This window comes from Barbatula barbatula, assembly GCF_947034865.1.
Source record: "Barbatula barbatula genome assembly, chromosome: 3".
NCBI lineage: Eukaryota > Metazoa > Chordata > Actinopteri > Cypriniformes > Nemacheilidae > Barbatula > Barbatula barbatula.
This window is the reverse complement of record NC_136764.1, coordinates 15,263,065-15,282,921: the sequence shown is the minus strand read 5'-3', so window position 1 is coordinate 15,282,921 and position 19,857 is coordinate 15,263,065. Positions and strand designations below refer to the sequence as shown.

General features: G+C 39.7%; 1 protein-coding gene across 1 annotated transcript in view; it reads left to right on the top strand.

Moving 5' to 3' along the window:
* Positions 1–17,801: 17,801 nt before the first annotated feature.
* Positions 17,802–19,857, top strand: part of tmtopsa (teleost multiple tissue opsin a) — a gene marked incomplete at its 5' end in the record, with an annotated part of 36,798 nt that continues 34,742 nt past the window's right edge. The window contains one exon of the mRNA XM_079453121.1: positions 17,802–18,174. Within this exon, the coding sequence (XP_079309247.1) occupies positions 17,802–18,174 (373 nt within the window). The remainder of the gene's footprint in view (positions 18,175–19,857) is intronic.

The window sequence follows — 19,857 nt, the reverse complement described above, 5'->3', positions numbered from 1 at the left end:
ATGCTGCCTGATATAAATGCCATCATACAGTATACTCTACAATATGCATAAATAAAATCATGCAAAATACAGTGAGCAATATTATGCATGGCTGGAAAATCTCTTTAAATTCAAAAGCATAAATGATGTTGCATAGAAACTGTAGTTATTCAAGGTGATGGGTCTGGGTGAGGATGGCAGTCAGTTTGCATAGGAACAGATGTTCTCTGAGAACACAGTGAATGTCATCACCCGTCTCAGGAATATGCCATTCTCTACTGAAGATGCCAGCTAGCATTTGAGAAAGGAAGGTCATCTATAAATATTTTAATCTCTCTTAGTCACAATATCAACTCTTTTGACCTCCCTGATTTTGTTAAACACTCTGGACCTGGTGCAGTCAAAGAGCCCATCTAAAATGACCTCTTATGTCATTATTCTTTATCAACTCAGGGTTGCAACATAATTTCCTTTCACTGCTGACTGTTTATTCTCCTCAAATCCCATAAGACAGGAAAATGTCTTGGTTACGGATGTAACCTCAGTTCCATGATGGTGGGAATGAGACGTTGTGTCGAGACGGACAGAATGGTGTTTGACTTAAGAACCTATCATCTCCGATTGAATTGGATGGCACGTGTTGTGGCATGATGGACATGTCTCGTTCTCTCTGTAACCAAGACGTACCCTTTCTATCGGTCTCGCGACGTTGTGTCGCCACTGCGTGTCAGAGACCTGCCCGATCGGGACTCCAGCCTGGAGAAGGACACGTCTGTCCAAAAGCCTAGGGTGCGACAGCAGTGAGGCGAGAGCCTCGTGCCGCTGTGCCACGCTCTCCAGGGACTCTACTCTGCTCTACTCAACTCGACTATAAAGCCCACGCTGAAGGGGTCTCTAATGCATCAACCCAGACGGCATGACTTCTGTCGAGGACGGCATATGCCCCAGGAGCCTACAGCGAAAAGCTTCAGTGGGACCGATGACTGGAGAGCTAAGGGGTGCTCTGTACAGGGGAGAGCTTGCTCTTGGCCAAGTTGTCCCTTAGGCCCAGTCGGTCAAGGTGCCGAGGCACAAGGTCCCTGTGCGTACAGAACAGATCTTGCGAGTGCGCCAAGATGAGCCAGTCGCCAAGATAGTTGAGTATACGAGACGTACACGCTGTAGGAGGTTTGCTCTTTTAGACTCATTCGACTCGCTACCAAAACGCCTGGGGAAGTCGCACACACTGGGACGAATCAGAGAATCCAGTAGTAATTGAGAGATGATTTGCTCAGCATTAAGCTTCGCAGGTTCGGAAGAACAAAAAGGTGAATGAATGGAACCTGGTGTGCTGTCCCATTCACCAAGTTCATTGACCTCCACATTTGTCCTTAAATATTAATTTGAAAATTACGATTAAGAAATTCACAATGATGTCCAACACAATCATATGTTTACATTTACAAGACATAAAAGCCTATCACAGTACTGGCCGAATATACTGTAGCAATTTCACAGGCTGTTAATCATTTATTTAGTCTGGTGCCAACTTAAATGTATTTTGTGTGATGTGAGTGGATTACGCTATGGAAAATTCAATGCAATCTGTAAAATGGCAAGCACAGTACAATGAACATGATAATTATATTCTGCTTAATTTAACATGCAATCCAAAGTCAAAGTATTTAGACTTAAACCAGGTATTCTGGCACAGAATCATCTGAGATGTCTGACTGAACCCATGGAGGAGTTACAATGCCTGCTGTTCCACCTCTTGTCATGTGATTAACAGCTCTGGTTGTGTGTGCGAAAAGCCATCCATCTGTCTTCACACGTATCTCTCTTTGCAAGTCCAACCCTCTGCCTGTCTGAATTATTATCACTCATTGGATTTGATGAGTATCTCTCTCTCTTCTGGTGCCAAGAGGGCACATGTGATGTTTGTCTGATCGATATTTTACTGTTTTTTGGCCAGTGAAGTGCATATGGGAATGTTAAAGGGGATGCAGTTACTGTATGTACAGTACTATATATATTTATCAAAGTTTTCTTTTTCTAAGTAATTTCACATGAAGAGCATCAGGTACAGTATACAAATTCTGTGACTGTCAATATCTAATATTAGCTAATCCTTGGATCTCTGCAGGACTTTTTCAATAAATAGGGTACTGTGCACCAGCCCTTATTTGAAAATGCCATATACTACTCTTTCTGCCATGAAACAACGCAGATGCCTGTTAATGGATAACAGTTCATTGAATCAGAAAGGCTGACATTATTACACTGGGATAGTGTTAGATCCATGCATGGTGTCCCTCCTTCACATTTCTAGATGAATTCCTAAACCAACTGCTTCATGGGTACTGCAATATAATTTTCTTATAATGCCCTAAAAATGTATTGCCTAAAATGCTTCCTCCACAATCTATCCTCTATTTGGAATGTAATCCCACAATATGTTTTCTCTCAGTTAGGAGGTATACACGTCATTTTAATGTACAGTTACTCAATTAGTAAACTTCCTATTAAACTTTCAGTTACCACCAACAAATGCTTTTAGCTTGGAGAAATATTTATAAGCATATTTTCTCACCACACAGTTTTTTATCTGGAACCACTGTAATATTCATTCATTCATTCATTCATTTTCTTCCGCTTATCCGGGGCCGGGTCGCGGGGGCAGCAGTCTAAGCAGAGATGCCCAGACATCCCTCACCCTAGACACTTCCTCTAGCTCTTCCGAGGGGACACCGAGGCGTTCCCAGGCCAGCCGGGAGACATAGTCCCACCAGCGTGTCCTAGGTCTTCCCCGGGGTTTTTCCCGGTCGGACGGGCCTGGAACACCTTCCGGGGAAGGCGTCCAGTAGGCATCCGGAACAGATGCCCAAGCCACCTCAGCTGACCCCTCTCGATATGGAGGAGAAGCGGCTCTACTCCGAGCTCCTCCCGGGTGACCGAGCTTCTCACCCTATCTCTAAGGGATCGCCCAGCCACCCTGCGGAGGAAGCTAATTTCGGCCGCCTGTATCCGGGATCTTGTCCTTTCGGTCATGACCCAAAGCTCATGACCATAGGTGAGAGTAGGAACGTAGATTGACCGGTAAATCGAGACTTGCGGCTCAACTCTTTCTTCACCACGACAGACCGGTACATCGACCGCATTACTGCAGAAGCTGCACCGATCCGTCTGTCATTCTCCCGTTCCATCCTTCCCTCACTCGTGGAACAAGACCCCAAGATACTTAAACTCCTCCACTTGAGGCAGGAACTCTCCACCAACCTGAAGTGGGCAAGCCACCCTTTTCCGACTGAGGACCATGGCCTCGGATTTGGAGGTACTGATTTTCATTCCAGCCGCTTCGCACTCGGCTGTAAACCGGCCCAGTGCATGCTGAAGGTCCTGGTTTGAAGGGGCCAACACGACAACATCATCCGCAAAGAGCAGAGACGAGATCGTGTGGTCCCCAAACCTGACACCCTCCGGCCCCTGGCTGCGCCTAGAAATTCTGTCCATAAAAATTACAAACGGAACCGGTGACAAAGGGAAGCCCTGCCGGAGTCTGACATGCACTGGGAACAAGTTTGACTTACTGCCAGCAATGCGAACCAAGCTCCTGCTTCGGTCGTACAGGGACCTGACAGCCCTTAGCAAAATACCCCAGACCCCATACTCCCGAAGCACCCTCCACAGGAGCCTCTGCTTCCTCAATGGAAGACGTGACAGAGGGATTAAGGAGATCCTCGAAGTACTCCTTCCACCGTCCGACGACATCCCCAGTTGAAGTCAACAGCTGCTCACCTCCACTGTAAACAGCGTTGGTAGGGCACTATTTCCCTCTCCTGAGGTGCTGGACGGTTTGCCAGAATCTCTTTGAGGCCAGTCGATAGTCCTTCTCCATGACCTCACCAAACTCCTCCCAGGCCTGAGTTTTTGCCTCCACAACCACCTGGGCAGCAGTCCGCTTGGCCTGCCGGTACAAGTCAGCTGCCTCAGGAGTCCCACAAGCCAACCAGGCCCAATAGGACACCTTCTTCAGCTTGATGGTTTCCCTTACTTCCGGTGTCCACCACGGGGTTCGGGGATTGCCACCTCGACAGGCACCGGAGACCTTACGGCCACAGCTCTGAACGGCTGCTTCGACAATGGAGGTGGAGAACATGGTCCACTCGGACTCAATATCTCCAGCCTCCCTCAGGATCCGGTTGAAGCTCTGCCGGAGGTGGGAGTTAAAGGTCTCTCTGACAGGAGACTTGGCCAGACGTTCCCAGCTGACCCTTACAGTACGTTTGGGTCTGCCGAGTCTGTCCAGCTTCCTCTCCCGCCATCGGATCCAACTCACCACCAGATGGTGATCAGTTGACAGCTCCGCCCCTCTCTTAACCCGAGTGTCCAAAAAATACGGCCACAGGTCAGATGAAACGACCACAAAGTCGACCAACTTGCGACCTAGGGTGTCCTGGTGCCATGTGCACTGATGGACACCCTTATGCTTGAACATGGTGTTCGTTATAGACAAATTGTGGCCATCACAAAAGTCAAATAACTGAACACCGCTCGGGTTCAGATCAGGAGGGCCGTTCCTCCCAATCACGCCCCTCTAGGTGTCACTGTCGTTACCCACATGGGCGTTGAAGTCCCCCAGTATAACGACGGAGTCCCCAGTCGGGGGACTTTCCAGCACCCCTCCCAAAGACTCCAAGAAGGTCGGGTACTCTACACTGCCATTTGGCCCGTAAGCACAAACAACAGTGAGAGACCTTATCCCGACCCGTAGGCGCAGGGAGACGACCCTCTCGTTCACCGGGGTAAACTCCAACACCTAGAGCTAGTTTCCGTGTCCAAGGATCGGGTTGTCGAGGCCCTCCCCTCCGACTGCCGCCCGATATGCACCGACCCCCTATGGTCCCTCCCGCACGTAGTGAGCCCACTGTAATATCTTACATAAAAACGTAATTTAGTTTGAAAACTGTTTTGGGAAGGCATTGTTGTTGACGAATAAGCTTATAAACAACATTGTGTTTTATCTACCCTGATTTTGTACTGAACCTTCTGTAAGTCATACTTTTGTAAGGTTGGTCTGGACACTTAGCTATACCTTATCACTGTTGACGGTTCATTCTACATCGCAGATAATTTCACACATACAATTTAATATAATAACTTAATATAACATTTGATTTATTAATACATTTATATTTTTTACTTAAACTTAGTTTAAATTTTACAAATAAAATGCTCAAGTTGTAATACACCAAGTGTATTTTTCATTAAAAACAACTGCCATACACTGATGTTTGTTAGCTTTTTTAATTATAGCCTATTATCCCAAGGCACATCTGCTGGCAAATCATTTTACAGAAAAGGCTTGGAGTCTATAAGTGAATGAATGTTATGGGGAATTCGGTCAAACTATTGCAGCGAGACTGGGAATAGTTGTCCTAAATCAAAGACGGCACCGTCCGCGGAGCCAGTTAGTGTATGTGCACTGTTTCATAAGAGAACATTTTAGTCCCCTGGCTACCATATCAGAAAAGACAATTCTACAAAAACATTGCCTGCCATGGGAGCAAAATTCCCAGCTTTTAGATCTTGTTGGTCTAACTAACTCGAGACAAACTCAACAGAACAGCCCCTTAATTCAGAATTCAGATTGTAGTGAGGTTCAAGTGTAGCAAGGAAGGAAGGAGCCAGGGTCGGCGTAACTGAGGAAATTCTTAATTTATGAAAGGCACCAAAAACACAAAGTGAAACTTAACAATATTTAACTACGGCCTCCTGGCACATAAGGTCTTTCGTGTCGTTTCCCCTAATGTCTGGTACCTCCGTGTCGGCTAGTGCTTCGCCAAACTCTCCGTCTCGATCCTCCCCTCATGCTGGATTTTATACTCTTCCCGCCAATCACTGTAACGAGAGACAGGTGTTTACAATCAGCCTTTGACTTGAACAATATAAGTGTAATTGTTAGTTGCTTGAATAAACGTTTTTAAGGCACCGCAACAGCAAGGGGCTGCACGTGACCCTCCTTATGAGAAGTTTCGATACAAATGACCATACTGCCAGATAGTGCAGCGTGATGAGACATTTGGGCATGAGACTGCGGGTTCGCACAGGAAAGTAACCTCCTAAGGTATAGTACGGGAAACACGTAGGAAAGGTATACCTGTGGTTAAGATATTCCTTTAGAGTCTTGTAGCACGCTAATAGACAACGTTATCGGGAAACACAGCCTACTGGTTGATTTATATCTGTTAACCCCCCTGAATTCACTCTGATTGGTTCTATTTGTCTTTCAATGCAAAAGTCACAAAACTACAAAATCGTTTTTTTTCTGTCCCTTCCAGTAATTCTTATTGGAATAACCATTTATGAATATATAAATTGGCCATTTGTGTGGCCACAATTGTTTTTCTTAACAAAAAAACGATTTATTATTCATAGATTTTACCCTCTCAAGTTGTTTTTAGAAAGATTTAGAAATAACATTGACACTTTTTGTTCATTTTGTGAGGCTACATCTGAAACTGTGAATTGTTTATTATTGGAGTGCTCTGGTGTAATGTAAATACTTGAATAGTCTTTAATAGTTTTTTGTTATTTTTCCTTATATTACAGCTTTTTGGATTTTTTTTACTATTGACAAAATTTAGATTGAAACTAGATTTAGTATAAATATACTTTTATTTTTTGGAAAGTTTTATATTCACAAATGTATTTAGAATTAAACACCACTTTAACATCTTCAAACAAGAATTAAACTTATATCTAGATTCAATTTCAAAATCCATAAATAGGAAAAGAATTAAAACAATTAGAATTTGTACTATGTTTAATATTTGTAATTAATATGCTATAGTCTGTCAACCATCTGCCCCCCTTTTCTGTTTTTTCCTTTTTACCCTCTCTCTTTTTCTTTATTACCCTTAATATATATGTAAATTCATGTATCTATTTAAATGCTGTAATGCTGTTTGTAATTTGTAATGAAAGCGAATTGTATATCGGCATGTTGTTGTTCTATATAAAATTGCAATTTTGCCTCCTGCATCTGTGGAAATTCAGATGACATCAGAATTGCAATATAATCACAATACTCTCTTTATGAATGTGTTCTGTTATTTATTTAATAAAGCACATTTTACATTCTAAGATTTTAGGTTCTCTAAATCCTTTTCTTATCCACCTTTATGGGATGAGTTGCCATTTTTATGAATAATAATAATATGGGTCGACATTTGCCCAAAACGATAAATTATTTGGCTCGATTTAGCACAACAAACATTGCTTCATCCAATGGCATGAGATGTTGTAAGATATATTCCAGTGTGGGAATCCCATTTACTGGTTCATGAAATATGAAAATAAAGTGCTATTGTAGTCACTGAATGATTTTATGGCTCTGCTTTGAGTTACAACTATTTTTACCTGCTTTCACCTCAAGAATCACAAACAGGTTTAGATATACAGGTTGTTGGGAAAAACTAAACATGCTAAACATGGCACGTTCTCTTAATAATTGCTTTTGCTGGAGTCATAAAAACTCAATGTCAACGTTCAAAAGTAATCGATTGCAAAATTGAATTTTGGAAACATAACTTTAACTATTGATTGACTAAGAAGTGTCAGACACAACAATTATCGGGGGGATGATGGATTATGATTTATACTTCCCTCACCTCTACAAAAACAATCAGTGTTTCTCTTGCACTTATCACGAGGGTGCGTGCTGGATGACAGTGACAATAAGTAGATCATTTCTGATCTGTGTATTTTAAACAGCACCACATTCTTTCATCATAAACCGTAAATCTTTGGAATACAAATACAGCATGGCTTTTCTTGCTCCCTGAGCGAATTTACATAAGCAGGGGTTTGATAAATGACTCTGCAGTGCCCTGATGACCCAGTCGAACATGCAGACCGCTGTAGCCCCATTATATTTAAAAGAGAATGCTGCACGTCTACATTAGTAACCTCAAGAGATTAAGCCTTCTGCACTAAATGAACTCCTGGTGAAAATGAGTAAATGTAAAAACATTTCTTTAACCAAGGCGACCTATTTTCTATTTCTCTTTTCTAAAAAGTCCTCTTTCCTGCTGTTAGCTAAAATTTATACAGCACAGTCTCTGGCTCTCAGCTTGTGTTCGGTTCTCAGCATTACCTCCGGCTCGTGAAGGTTATAGTGGGGAAAGGTTGCTGACAGAAACTGTACTTAACATGCTGGAGTCATACTGTAAAAGCGCCCTAAGCATGCCTGACAAGCATAAGACAGGCTAACCATATCCTTCCTTTCTCCTCCACACCTGCCCACATCTGTGAGCTTCAACACGCTCTCATTCACATTCTACACACACAGCTTTCTCACAGTACAATTGTTACTCTTATGAAAATCAATATAATGGCTGTATTGGGCCTTTGATCATTCCAGTCGGTCTGGGAGATGTCTTCCAGTAGATGCCCTTTATTACATATGCGAGGGACTACCTGTTAAACTGGTCTGAGGTCTGTGCCTTGAATTCCGGCCAGTTAGACAGAAAATGCATGGCAGCATCGCCATGCAGAATAAACAGGATTTCCACAAACCTGGTTATCTATTATTGAAAACAGTGTAGAAATCCAGTTCTCTGAAGCATGTTAGAATAGGAATGCTGGATGATGACATGAATCATTTATCTGAACCTCAAGCTTTAGTTGTTGGTGTCAAAACTACTTTGTCTTCTAACATTCAGCAAGATCCTTGTTTTGTAATAACTGAGAGAGAAAGATATACGCCTGCTTTAATTCTAAAACATCCCATGAAAACCCACGGAATCTGTTGTTACAGTAACAGTACGCTATTGAGACATTTGGCAGTAACAGAAGAAGACAATGTTTCAACTCAACAGAAATTTTAGCTGTTAAAACAATTTGTTTTCTTATTTATAAAGTTGAGTTCCCAGGTATAAAGTGTGGCTGAGTTCTCTGACCTGAGGCACGTAAAGGCCAAGTGACTTGATCTTGGCTGACTGGAACACAAATCATGGCAGTGAATCAGCTGCAGATGCCAGAACCAAACCTCAATTGACATTTGCAAAAGCAAACAAATCACTGCAATGGTTTTACTTCCATCTCCTTGCTTTAGTGTTACAGTAGTCTTACAATGTGTAGGAAGATGGGTGACTTGACTCTATACAGTATTATTTGCTACTCAAATTAAAAATGAAACCAGCACCTGCATCACAATACAACACCCAGAAAAGCACATACTTCAGGTAACTAATCGACCCAAGATTATTTAATTGTATACACACTTAACAAAAAATATACTGAATAAAAATATAACAGCATGATTTTTGCTACAATACTATTTAAAAAAAGAATGTGGCAACTTTTGAAAATTGATTCAAACAATAAAAGACACAATGTTCCCCCAAATTACACGCACATTACACGTGAAGTTCTCTGTCACAACATAGCTGTGCTATTTTGCAGGCTGTGAAAAGAGATGACAGTAATTTCACCTCAAGTGTACATGTTTGTTCAACTTTGTGAATGTAAACATGCGCTGGTTGGTAAAAAGAATACCTGCTGCTGTAGTGTAAAGCCATTTTCCAAATGCAGATTTGTTAGCAATGCACACCTATATGTAAATATATTTGACACATCTCACAGCAGTTTCTGTTGAGCAGGGAAAAGAGGGATGCAAGTTTAGTTCTCAAATTTACCGTTGTGCTCCACCATGTGTATTTTGCCATTTCGATTTTGTTAGCATAAGCACTGTTTACCCTCATCCATATATACAGCATAAAGTAAACAAATCCCATATTAAGTTTTTTAACTAATTTCCATTCATTTTAGGTCCATGATATATATAATATCTGCATAATTATCTGTAATTATTATATAGTCTAAAACTAACATAATGACATATTTATGTTTTTAGGTGTTATTGTAAATAAAGTAGCATGATTTTATGATTCATCATTCTCAGAGGGAGATGGTTAGATTTGGTTGAGTCGACTTCTCCTGCCTGCCTGATTGTGTGCACTGGAGACTTGACTCAATGCCAGTGTACTGAACATACCCTATGCACTGTCAGCCATGATTGATTGTCAGAAAAATAAGATTTCTGATGGTTATGTGATCTCATGAAGTCTGCTCCCATGAGGCCAGATTCTCCAACAACATAAACAAGCTTATTACCCCGCTGATATGACTGCAGTGATCTCATGTGAGTGCGTCATATTAATAAATATTCATATTAACGTGAGCTACATTGCATTCAGATGTGGTGTTTTGTACATTTAAAACGGCAAAATAGTTTTCTTAGCAATTGATAAAAATAAAGGCAACATCATATTCAAGTAAAGATGCAGTGGTCTTAGTAACAAATAGCTTTTACGCAATTCACTGTCGCCAGTAAACAGAAGACAACTTTTTAGATTTTTGGAAAAATGATGATGATGTATTTCTCTAATTCCTCCATAAGTCATGTCCATGAAATTAGTATCGGTTAAGGAGTTCTGCCGACTTCAGGCAAATGACAGACTTGTGTTTCCCTTGAAAAATAAGAATATTGCATTAAAACATTAGATTAGTTTTTCCTTTGCTGTATCCATATAACTGTATGTTCCTTTCCCAGCCTCAATGATGGTTACATTTGGTGGCTTGTTTAACTAGTCACAGGTTTTAGTATAGTGTAGTACATAATGACTCCCATTGGATTCTGCCTGCACCATAACTGTCCTCGTCAAGTTTAACAGTCAGCAATAAATATTTTGTTTTGCTGGCTTTTTAAAAAGCAAAACCTTAAATGTCAGGAAGGGTGCAAGATGAATCGCCAAACTATATAACTACATTTTTAAAAATACCCCTGGGTAAGCTTTCTAGCAAAGTTATGCCTTTTAGTGCGTTCTCCTTGGTCATCTCTGCTATAAATTCCAGCTTTGTGCACCTCTTTTTTTGTCAATTATGTTGAGTCACAGAGGTGCAGATTCTGTATCATGGTAAATATCAGCATTTTTTTGTATTAATTTTTTTTGTCATTTATCTGTTTGCATATAGCCATTTACTTTGAGCAATAACAAACTTTTCAGAGAGGTTTTGTTTGTTGACATTAATAAAGTGTCTGATCTTTAGCTGACACACAATGCTAATTGGCAACTAATGTTAGGCTAAGGGTTAAGCTAGGGTTTGTAAAATAATCATTGGGACACACTGTTTGGGAACAAATAAACCATATCCTACACTTTCGGCAATGTTTTTGTGAAGCTGTTTTGCAATAATGTACATTCGAAAAAGTGCTTTATAAGGACATTTAAATGAATTACAATCCAGTGCAGAAAATGTCCAAATGTCCAGTTCTGTCAGAAAATATAATAAATAGAATCCTGTGTGATGTTTTGTCTCCTAGGATATGATTAGGGAAGCTGCAGAGGAAGCTGCTTGTGTCATTTGTGAGTACTGAGAAGTCAAATGCTCACACCTTTATAATACTGTAAATGGTTTAATACTTATACATTTGTGAGGAGGAGAGAAGTAAAGTAGGAATAAAAGGTACTCATTCCTATCATTTTACAAATACACTTGTACATCTACAGCTTTCCTGTAGCTCAGTGGAAAGCGAATGGTGTTAGCGACACCAAGGTTGTGGGTCCAATCCCAGGGGATTGCACATACATAGAAACAGAAATATATAGAATAATGCAATGTAAGTTGGATAAAAGCGTCTGCCAAATGCATAAATGTAGATGTAGTAAGATAAAACATATTTGCAGTAATACAGTTTATCTAAGGGTATTTATTTATCTAGGCACAGCTACAGTGGATAAATATGTGGTGCCAAATAACAGGCAGTTTTTTTGTCAAACGGTGGTTCTAAGACATTTTACAGTTTAAAGAAAAGGAAAAACAATCTCTCTTGTTGTGTCGCCTCATAACCTCATGTGTCACAGAAAACTTTCTAAGTAGAAGCAGTTAAATAGAGCAAGGAAGGCACTTACTGTACTTCAGAACTGGGCCACTTCAGTTCAGCTGTGCCTTTTATTGTCTGACTTATACAAGTCATTTTCCATCAACAATGTTGTTTACTGTAACTATACCAATGGGGAAAAACTGCAGATATAAATATATATGAAGCTACTTGTAAATCCTAGATCTTGTTTACAACTGTTAAAAAACTAAAAAAAGCTGTGTGTTATTTTTTAGACAAAACTATACATTTATGCATTTGGCAGACACTTTTATCGAAAGCAATTTACATAGCATTATCCTATACATTTGTTTCTAAATATGTGCAATCCCCTGGGATTGAACCCACTTACTTGGCATTTTTAATGCCACACGCTTACCACTGAGCTACAGGAAAGTTCAGTATATATATAGTTGTATTAAAATTGTATTAAAAAATATTTTGGAAAACTTGGGTCAAATAATAAAAAGCAGCCAAGAGCCCATAATACATTGATTTTTAACACTGTTTAAAAAGCTTACTGGCGAGACCTCACATTTTGTGAATTCTATAGCAAAGCATGACAACTTAAAATTATATTTAACAACTTAATTAAAAACATGAGCTGAACTGAACTGAACGTGTCAGTAAATTCAGTATATCACCCCAGATATCCCAATAGGGAATTTTCTCATAAAGATAAGTACACACACTTTTGCAAATCCAAACATTTGCATGATAATTGCTTATTTTTGCACACCGGAAAAATGCCCCTGCAATCATGTCTGCAAAATGACAATGTGGCCCCTATACTGCCACGTATTGACATTATAATATAGTGTCATACATTTTTCCTGTTCCACTTTGACAGGCAACAACTGCGGTGTCAAGGTGTTAATAATGTCTATGTATAAGTTATGACAGGGCTGGAGCCAGCCCTTCGGCATACTTTAATTGTGTTTTTTTCTGAAGCAGGTGTTCAGCATTTTTTATTTAGTGAAGCAACAAAGGGACATTCAAAAACGCTTTATTTAATTATTACTGAATAAATTGTACACAGGAAACATTTTAATCAAACATTAACCAGAATTTTAATGCAAATGTGAGTGATCGAAGGTGACTCAGTTGTGTGCAGGTTTGTCATGTAGAGAAATGTGCATTTTGTGGCAGATGATCTATGCACTTCACTAAAAGCATATTTCAAGCATAATTCTGTCAACCGGGTGGTAAAGTCAAGGTCGTTGTCAGGAGTAAAGGATAATTTGGCTCCCTATGGGGAGAGAGGTGAGAAGGTTGATGAGACCCAGCATGAGTGTTAATGTTGTGCTCCACCTCCATTTATAAAGTATACTGCAAGTTTTGTATAGACCCAGTGCACAACCCTCTGCCGATCGACAGTCAAATATCATAAGGTAGTTTTCCCCAAGGCTTTTTATTGCAACCCTGTAATAAAGCTCAAGTACGCTTCCTTTAGCATCATATCAGAAATGTGTTTCTTTTATGTTAATGCTAAATTATTTCTAATGTAACTAGAAACAACTATTTCATAATTTTAAATTAAATACAATCAAAACTATAGGAGAAAAACAACAAAAGAAGTTGGAAAAATATAGAATGAAAGTTAATTTAATTGATAGAGACATTTGATGAAATGAGGATTTACGTACAGTACCTCAAATTTATTTTCACATGCACATATACTGCATGTTCCTTTACAAGTGTCACCAATTTACTGTATTGTATGGTTAAAGGCAGTTTAAAGAGATATTGTATACAGAAGAGGCCTACAATTAGATGTAATTGGCCGTCATAAATCTGGCAACAGAAGGGCACAAGTGAAGAGTGAATTTTAAGAGTTTGGTTCCAAAATGAGATAACTCCGTTTACATTTATTTCCAAAAAACATGTTTTTTTTCTATTGTGCTGTCCAATTAATATCAATTACATCTGCAGTTGGTTTGTTTTGATTTAAGCTAAAATAAAACAGCTAACTAACATAATAAAAACATTCTAACATAATAAAAAACATGATTTTAGAATTTTTTAAAAACTGAGTTATCTCATTTTGGAACCAAACTCTTCATTTAAGTGATGCAGTTCTGCATTACTATACACTAGGTGCCTTTTCCAGGTTTGTTGATATTTAATGGAGGCTATTCGTTCAAGCAGGGGGCAGTAATCTCACTTGCAGACACAAGTTTAGTTGCTTGCAAACCATTACATTATCTGGTTCACCTCCTTTTTCAGTGTAGCCCCTTAAGTGTTATTTTACCATACTTAATTAATCCAATACCAGAACCCCATTAACTTTTAACACACCCTTTTTTTATAGGCAGTCATTTCACTTTAATGGTGATGGTCCATTGTGCTGTCTATAAATGAAAGAGTCTGAAGCACAGTAGTCCAGTGATTGACCCTGCACAGGACAAGTGGTTTCGGATGGATGTTCTCCAACCCTCTTATACCAATCGCTCTGGGATTGTAGGGTCTGCTGTTAGTTTTACATACTGTAGGTTTACATTACAGTAGTTTCTGAAAATGTCTTTGATAAGGTTTATTATAAGCTTGAACTCCACTCTCTCATCAACATGTGAAAAGTTGCCTGGTATTTGTTCACTGCACAAAGAGCATAGATCAAAAACTATACCTGATTGTAAAGACTTGGTTAACACGTTAAACATGTCACATAAATACATTTCTGTCTGCTTTACAAGTCTGTTGCAGAATTCCACTTTCTTTAATGGTCTTGTTTGCCAATCTAACAAGGTAAGAATCAATAGCAACTTGGTGAAGGAACTGTTTGCTTTGCTGCTAATATTGCGACTGAACAAAGGCTTTGACCCGTGTTTTACTGTGAAGGATATTTATCTATTCTGAGCTTTTGCCAGGCTTGTGTCTTGTTCTTTAGTAGTATCAGGTAAAACTGTTTTCGCTATGTATAACTGTTTTTACATGCAATGTATATGATGTGATACTAACCACAAAGGACTCTTTGTACGGATAAAAGGAGTCCTTCCTCTTTCAGTCCACCTTATGTGACTGCATTGTTTGTTTATCTTTCTATTGCTTACTGTCTCTGTCCCTCCGCCCAGCAAACACAGCATAGATCAGATCAGATAGGATCAACACACACATCTGGAATCCTGCAAGTCAAGTGAAAACCATGCTGCTCTCTGATGGGTTAATTAAACAAAAAGGCAGACATTTGATATTTAAACAGCTTAGAAAGTCAACGTTTGTTCCAGTGGGAGAGCTTGTGTTACTTTTAAAACGGTACTATGGTAAATTCAATGCATTTTATAGATTGATTTTTTCATTTATCTGTGAAATATTCACAGAAGAGATGGGTTTTAGTTGAATGTTGTGAGAGATGTGGTTGAACGGACTGAATTAGGAAAAATGTTCCACCAGGAAGGAGTTATGAAGGAGAATGAGCGGGGAAGCGATTTAATGCCCTTTTGAGAACGTACAAGACACCGCTGGTTCACTGAAAGCAGGGTCCTTGATTGGGTGTAGGAGGGTGTAAAAGTATGCCGGTGCAGATCCAGTGATAGTCCTGTAGGCAAGCATTAGTGACTTGATACAGGCTTCTACTGGTAGCCAGTGGAGAGAGATGAAAAGCAGTGTCACATGAGCCCTTTTGGGCTGCTGGAAGAAGAGGCGTGCTGCTGCATTCTGAACCAACTGGAGTGGTTTGATAGCCTTTGAAGAAGACCAGGAAGTTGTCCAATCTTGAGATCACCAGGGCCTGGATAAGGAGTTGTGGCGCATGCTCAGTGGGGTGTGCCGGAAATATGAGTAGTTCTGTCTTGGCAGGGTTCAGCTGGAGGTGATGGTCTTTCCTCCAAGCTGAGATGTCTTTTAGGTAGGCTGTAATGCAAGCTGCTACAGTGGTATCGTCTGGGTGAAATGAGATGTAAATCTGGGTGTCGCCAGCAGAACAGTGATAGGAGAAGCCTATTGCACAAACTGCCTATTGCCCAACCTCACCAACGGCATTACAAAGTATTACAAACAACTTGTGTCGCAGACCTTTTTGCACTGAAGCCACACGATACCTTTATGAAAATACCGTGCATGTCCGTGAATGCATGGAGTCGGCTCTCGTTCAAAAGATAAACCCTAACGGCTTGATGCAGTCGGTCGCGGGAGCCAATAGCGTTTCACGTTCAAAGCCAACAGAATTACATGATCGGCCACGAGACACAGGAGAGATAATGGCATCAAAGCTAACGTAACTTCCTCTGGCGGCAATTTTTGAACGTCGTTGTTACATTTTACATTTATGCATTTGGCAGACGCTTTTATCCAAACTTACATTCCAACATTGTTCACCGGATCTGAGATCTGAGTGTCAGTGTAACCTAAACAGTAATTCAAAAGTAAACTAAAGGTCATATCAAGCATAAGTAGCAATTGAGGTAACACTATGCTGCTTACACTATGTAGTGTACTGTTGTAAAATATTTAACTTTTCTGGTCACTGGCGGAATGGCATAGTTCAAGTTCAGGCTTATAAACTAATGCTTGAAACTCTAAAAATATACCACTGAGCAGATAGATACTTACAAGGAGGAGTTAAACAATCGTAATTTACAGGAGGAAGTGTTTCGTTGCAATTATTCTTGCTAATGAGTTACCAGGTAGCAATAACAGACACAACGTTCTTTAAAAATCTATAAGAAAAAAAAACATTTCACAAATCTAATTGTGATTTAAGTTAATGATCACTTTCATGCTTAAATTGTTTTTTAAAGGAAATTATTTTCTAGTTATGTAGAAATATGTAGAAAATATAGAAATCAAGTAGCTCATTAAGGAAACCCCTGCACATTGAGTGTCTTTCTAGAGAGAGCATGGGTAACTCAATAAACAGCTCATGGGTTCCATTCTCTGTGTAAGTTTTAAAAATACAACATGAACCAATAATATGACCACACATCTCTACATGCTTTCTTTGCCTTACTTGTGTCCTTTGAAAACAAACAAAGCCCTCAGTTGTAGCAGCGGCACGCCACCATATATAAGATGTGTTCAGTCCATTCTCCTATTGTAGAATCCATACTATAAGTCTGTTTTTGTAAGGGGGGGATTTACTGCCATTCATATAGTTCTGTTGCACCAAGACCGAGGAATGAAGAGAATTTTGATGAACGCAGCAAATCACGGTGTTGTAAAAAGGTGTTGAGACGGAACACGTGAGGTTAAGGTGTTAACGCTCAGACTGCAAGATCTTTTCAACACATGCAAAGCAAATGGAATATTCTTTCATGAGATGTTCAATCGAAATATTTAACTTTATGAAATCATAATTCAGGACTTATGGGCTACACGTTAGAAGTATCCTGATATCCTTGTAAAAGTTCAGAATACAACAAGCGTAGAATCAACATTCAGCACCAAGGACAGCGCACAAGCGTGTGAATATCAATACAACAAAACTGACATGTCAGACTTTTCTCCAGTATTACCTCGAGCATTTCACATGGGATAAAAGTTTAGTGTGTAATTACTGTCTTGTGACAACACCAAGGTCCACAGCGATTTGCGGTTTGGATTGGACGTTATTCGCCTCGCGTGTAACCCTCTGTGGAGCACACAAGCTCATACGTCAGATGAGAAGGAGGGCACACTAAGATAAACACGGTACACATCCACTGCATACGAGGTTTGTAGTCACCACACGGTGGAGCAAAGCAACGCGAAAGTTGTTTTCCACTTCTGATGCAACAAAGTTCAGCAACTGCAAAAAAATCGCCGTATGTCTCTTCTTACACTTAAAAGAGCGAAACACGTCTGCAAATAACATTTCTCAACACGGATTGTAATCACTTATTAAAACGCAAATTAAAGTTTCGTTTTCCCCTAGAAAATAAACGAGTAACTCTTGTTCAATGTGCACCAAGAACGGACTGCGATGATTGTGTCCAACCTGAGTGTGCTCAGTTGTAGGTGGACGGATAGCGCGCTGTGTCTTAGTGCAGTTGGTGGACATCTGGAAGCATCCTCCTCTTACCGCACCCTGAGCCCCACCGGGCACCTGCTCGTGGCGGTGTGCTTGGGCTTCATCGGCGCTTTAGGATTCCTCAACAACTTGCTGGTTCTTGTGCTTTTCTGCCGCTACAAGGTGCTGCGGTCACCCATCAACTTTCTGCTAGTGAATATATCCTTGAGCGATCTTCTGGTTTGTTTGTTGGGCACTCCGTTCAGCTTCGCGGCGAGCACTCAAGGGCGATGGCTCATCGGGGACAGTGGATGTGTGTGGTATGGCTTTGCCAACTCGTTGTTAGGTGAGTGTTTTTAATATTGTTTTTAATACTTGCTTAATATTACTGTATATACTGTATGTGCGATTCGCTATTCCGTTGCCACCGCAGGCATTAAATACTGGATTACATTTCGTAGAATTATAACAAAAAGACAATCATTCAAAACCTGGGAATCATAAAAATCCAGATTTGAATCCAGATTTACCCGATTTGTACTTTAAATAAGATAGAATAGAAACAACTGAGCATAAAATACATTTAATTTTTTTTTGTTTAAAGAAATCAGCACTCAGAAATCTCAGTGTACTTTTTTTGACAGAAAGTACACATTTTGCGTGCTCAATATCACCTTGAACATGAATAAAACTCAAGGAGTGAATGATATGACGAATGACTGATACTGACTTTGTATGTTTGTTTTGGTTTGACTAACCTTGTTTTAACAATATATGTATAAATTCACAATGGATATTTGCCTACATTGGCAATGTTTTAAAACGTTTTGTGGACTAAAGGACCAATAGTTTGCATTTATTCTGTGTGCGATCTAAATGTTTTTTCTTTGTTTGAAGTTCCCAAAGAAATAGGTTGGTAAGGTAATGAAACATACAGGACAGGACACGTGCAGTAATCGCTGAGGAAACAAAGCTTTTAGCCCTTGTACTGAGTTAGGATAAGTTGTTTCATGTTTTTTGTAAGGTTCATCTTTATAAGGTTAGTGACAATGGATACAGATTTGATCTTTCAATCAAACATTAGCCTAAAAACACAGTGTTATAATGCAGCGCTACGTTTAACAGCATCATGCAGTCTGATGTGCAAACGGGGTAGTTTCTGCAAATAAACTTTATCTGAGTAAATATAATGATATTTCTGAGGCAAAACTAAATTTCCCAATGTTTTACTCACCCTCAAGGCATCCTGACTGAATATGACCATTAATCTTGAAGAATAATGCAGTCGGAGTTATAATACCACGTTTAAGTTTTCTTCCTTAGAATGGGAAAGAATGGAGGGCCATTTTTTGAAGCTTCAAAAAGTGCATCCACCGAGCAAAGAACAGCTCGACACGGCTCCATGGTCTTGACACAGGTCTACTTTCTTTCAGGAAAAACAAGGCTCAGGTTCACGTGCAGCTGAGGGATAACGGAAGCTAGACATTACCGTCAATAGCACTCTCAATATGGATAGTTCTCTTAAACAAATGCATCGATTCACTTCAGAAGACGTGTCAATGTCCCCATTCAATCCCATTCTACAGCTTGGAAGAAAAATTATGATTTTCTGTAGAAATTACAAAATGACTTTTGTGGGGGTTGAGGTTTGAAACAACACAATGATGACTACATAATGACAAATGAGTTTTCACAGGCTGTGTCACAATTATGTAATGTTTTTTAATTGTGTCTGAATTTAAGTCTCAGTTTATACAACAACTTTTATTTACATTAGATCAGATAGAGATAATATCTCAACCTGACTAAAATCTTTATATGGCCCATTTGTTTTACAATGTTGGTTAACAGTTTAGCGAGTTACTTGAGTATAGTGCCTTACATTATTTATTTCTCATTGCCTTTATATTGCTAATATTTCTTTATACCCAACCCACCCTGCTATCTGGATCACCTGAGTCATGTTTCCAGCTCCCAATTGAACAGAGCAGAGAAAGCTGCAAAATTGTTCAACGGATCAAGAATACAA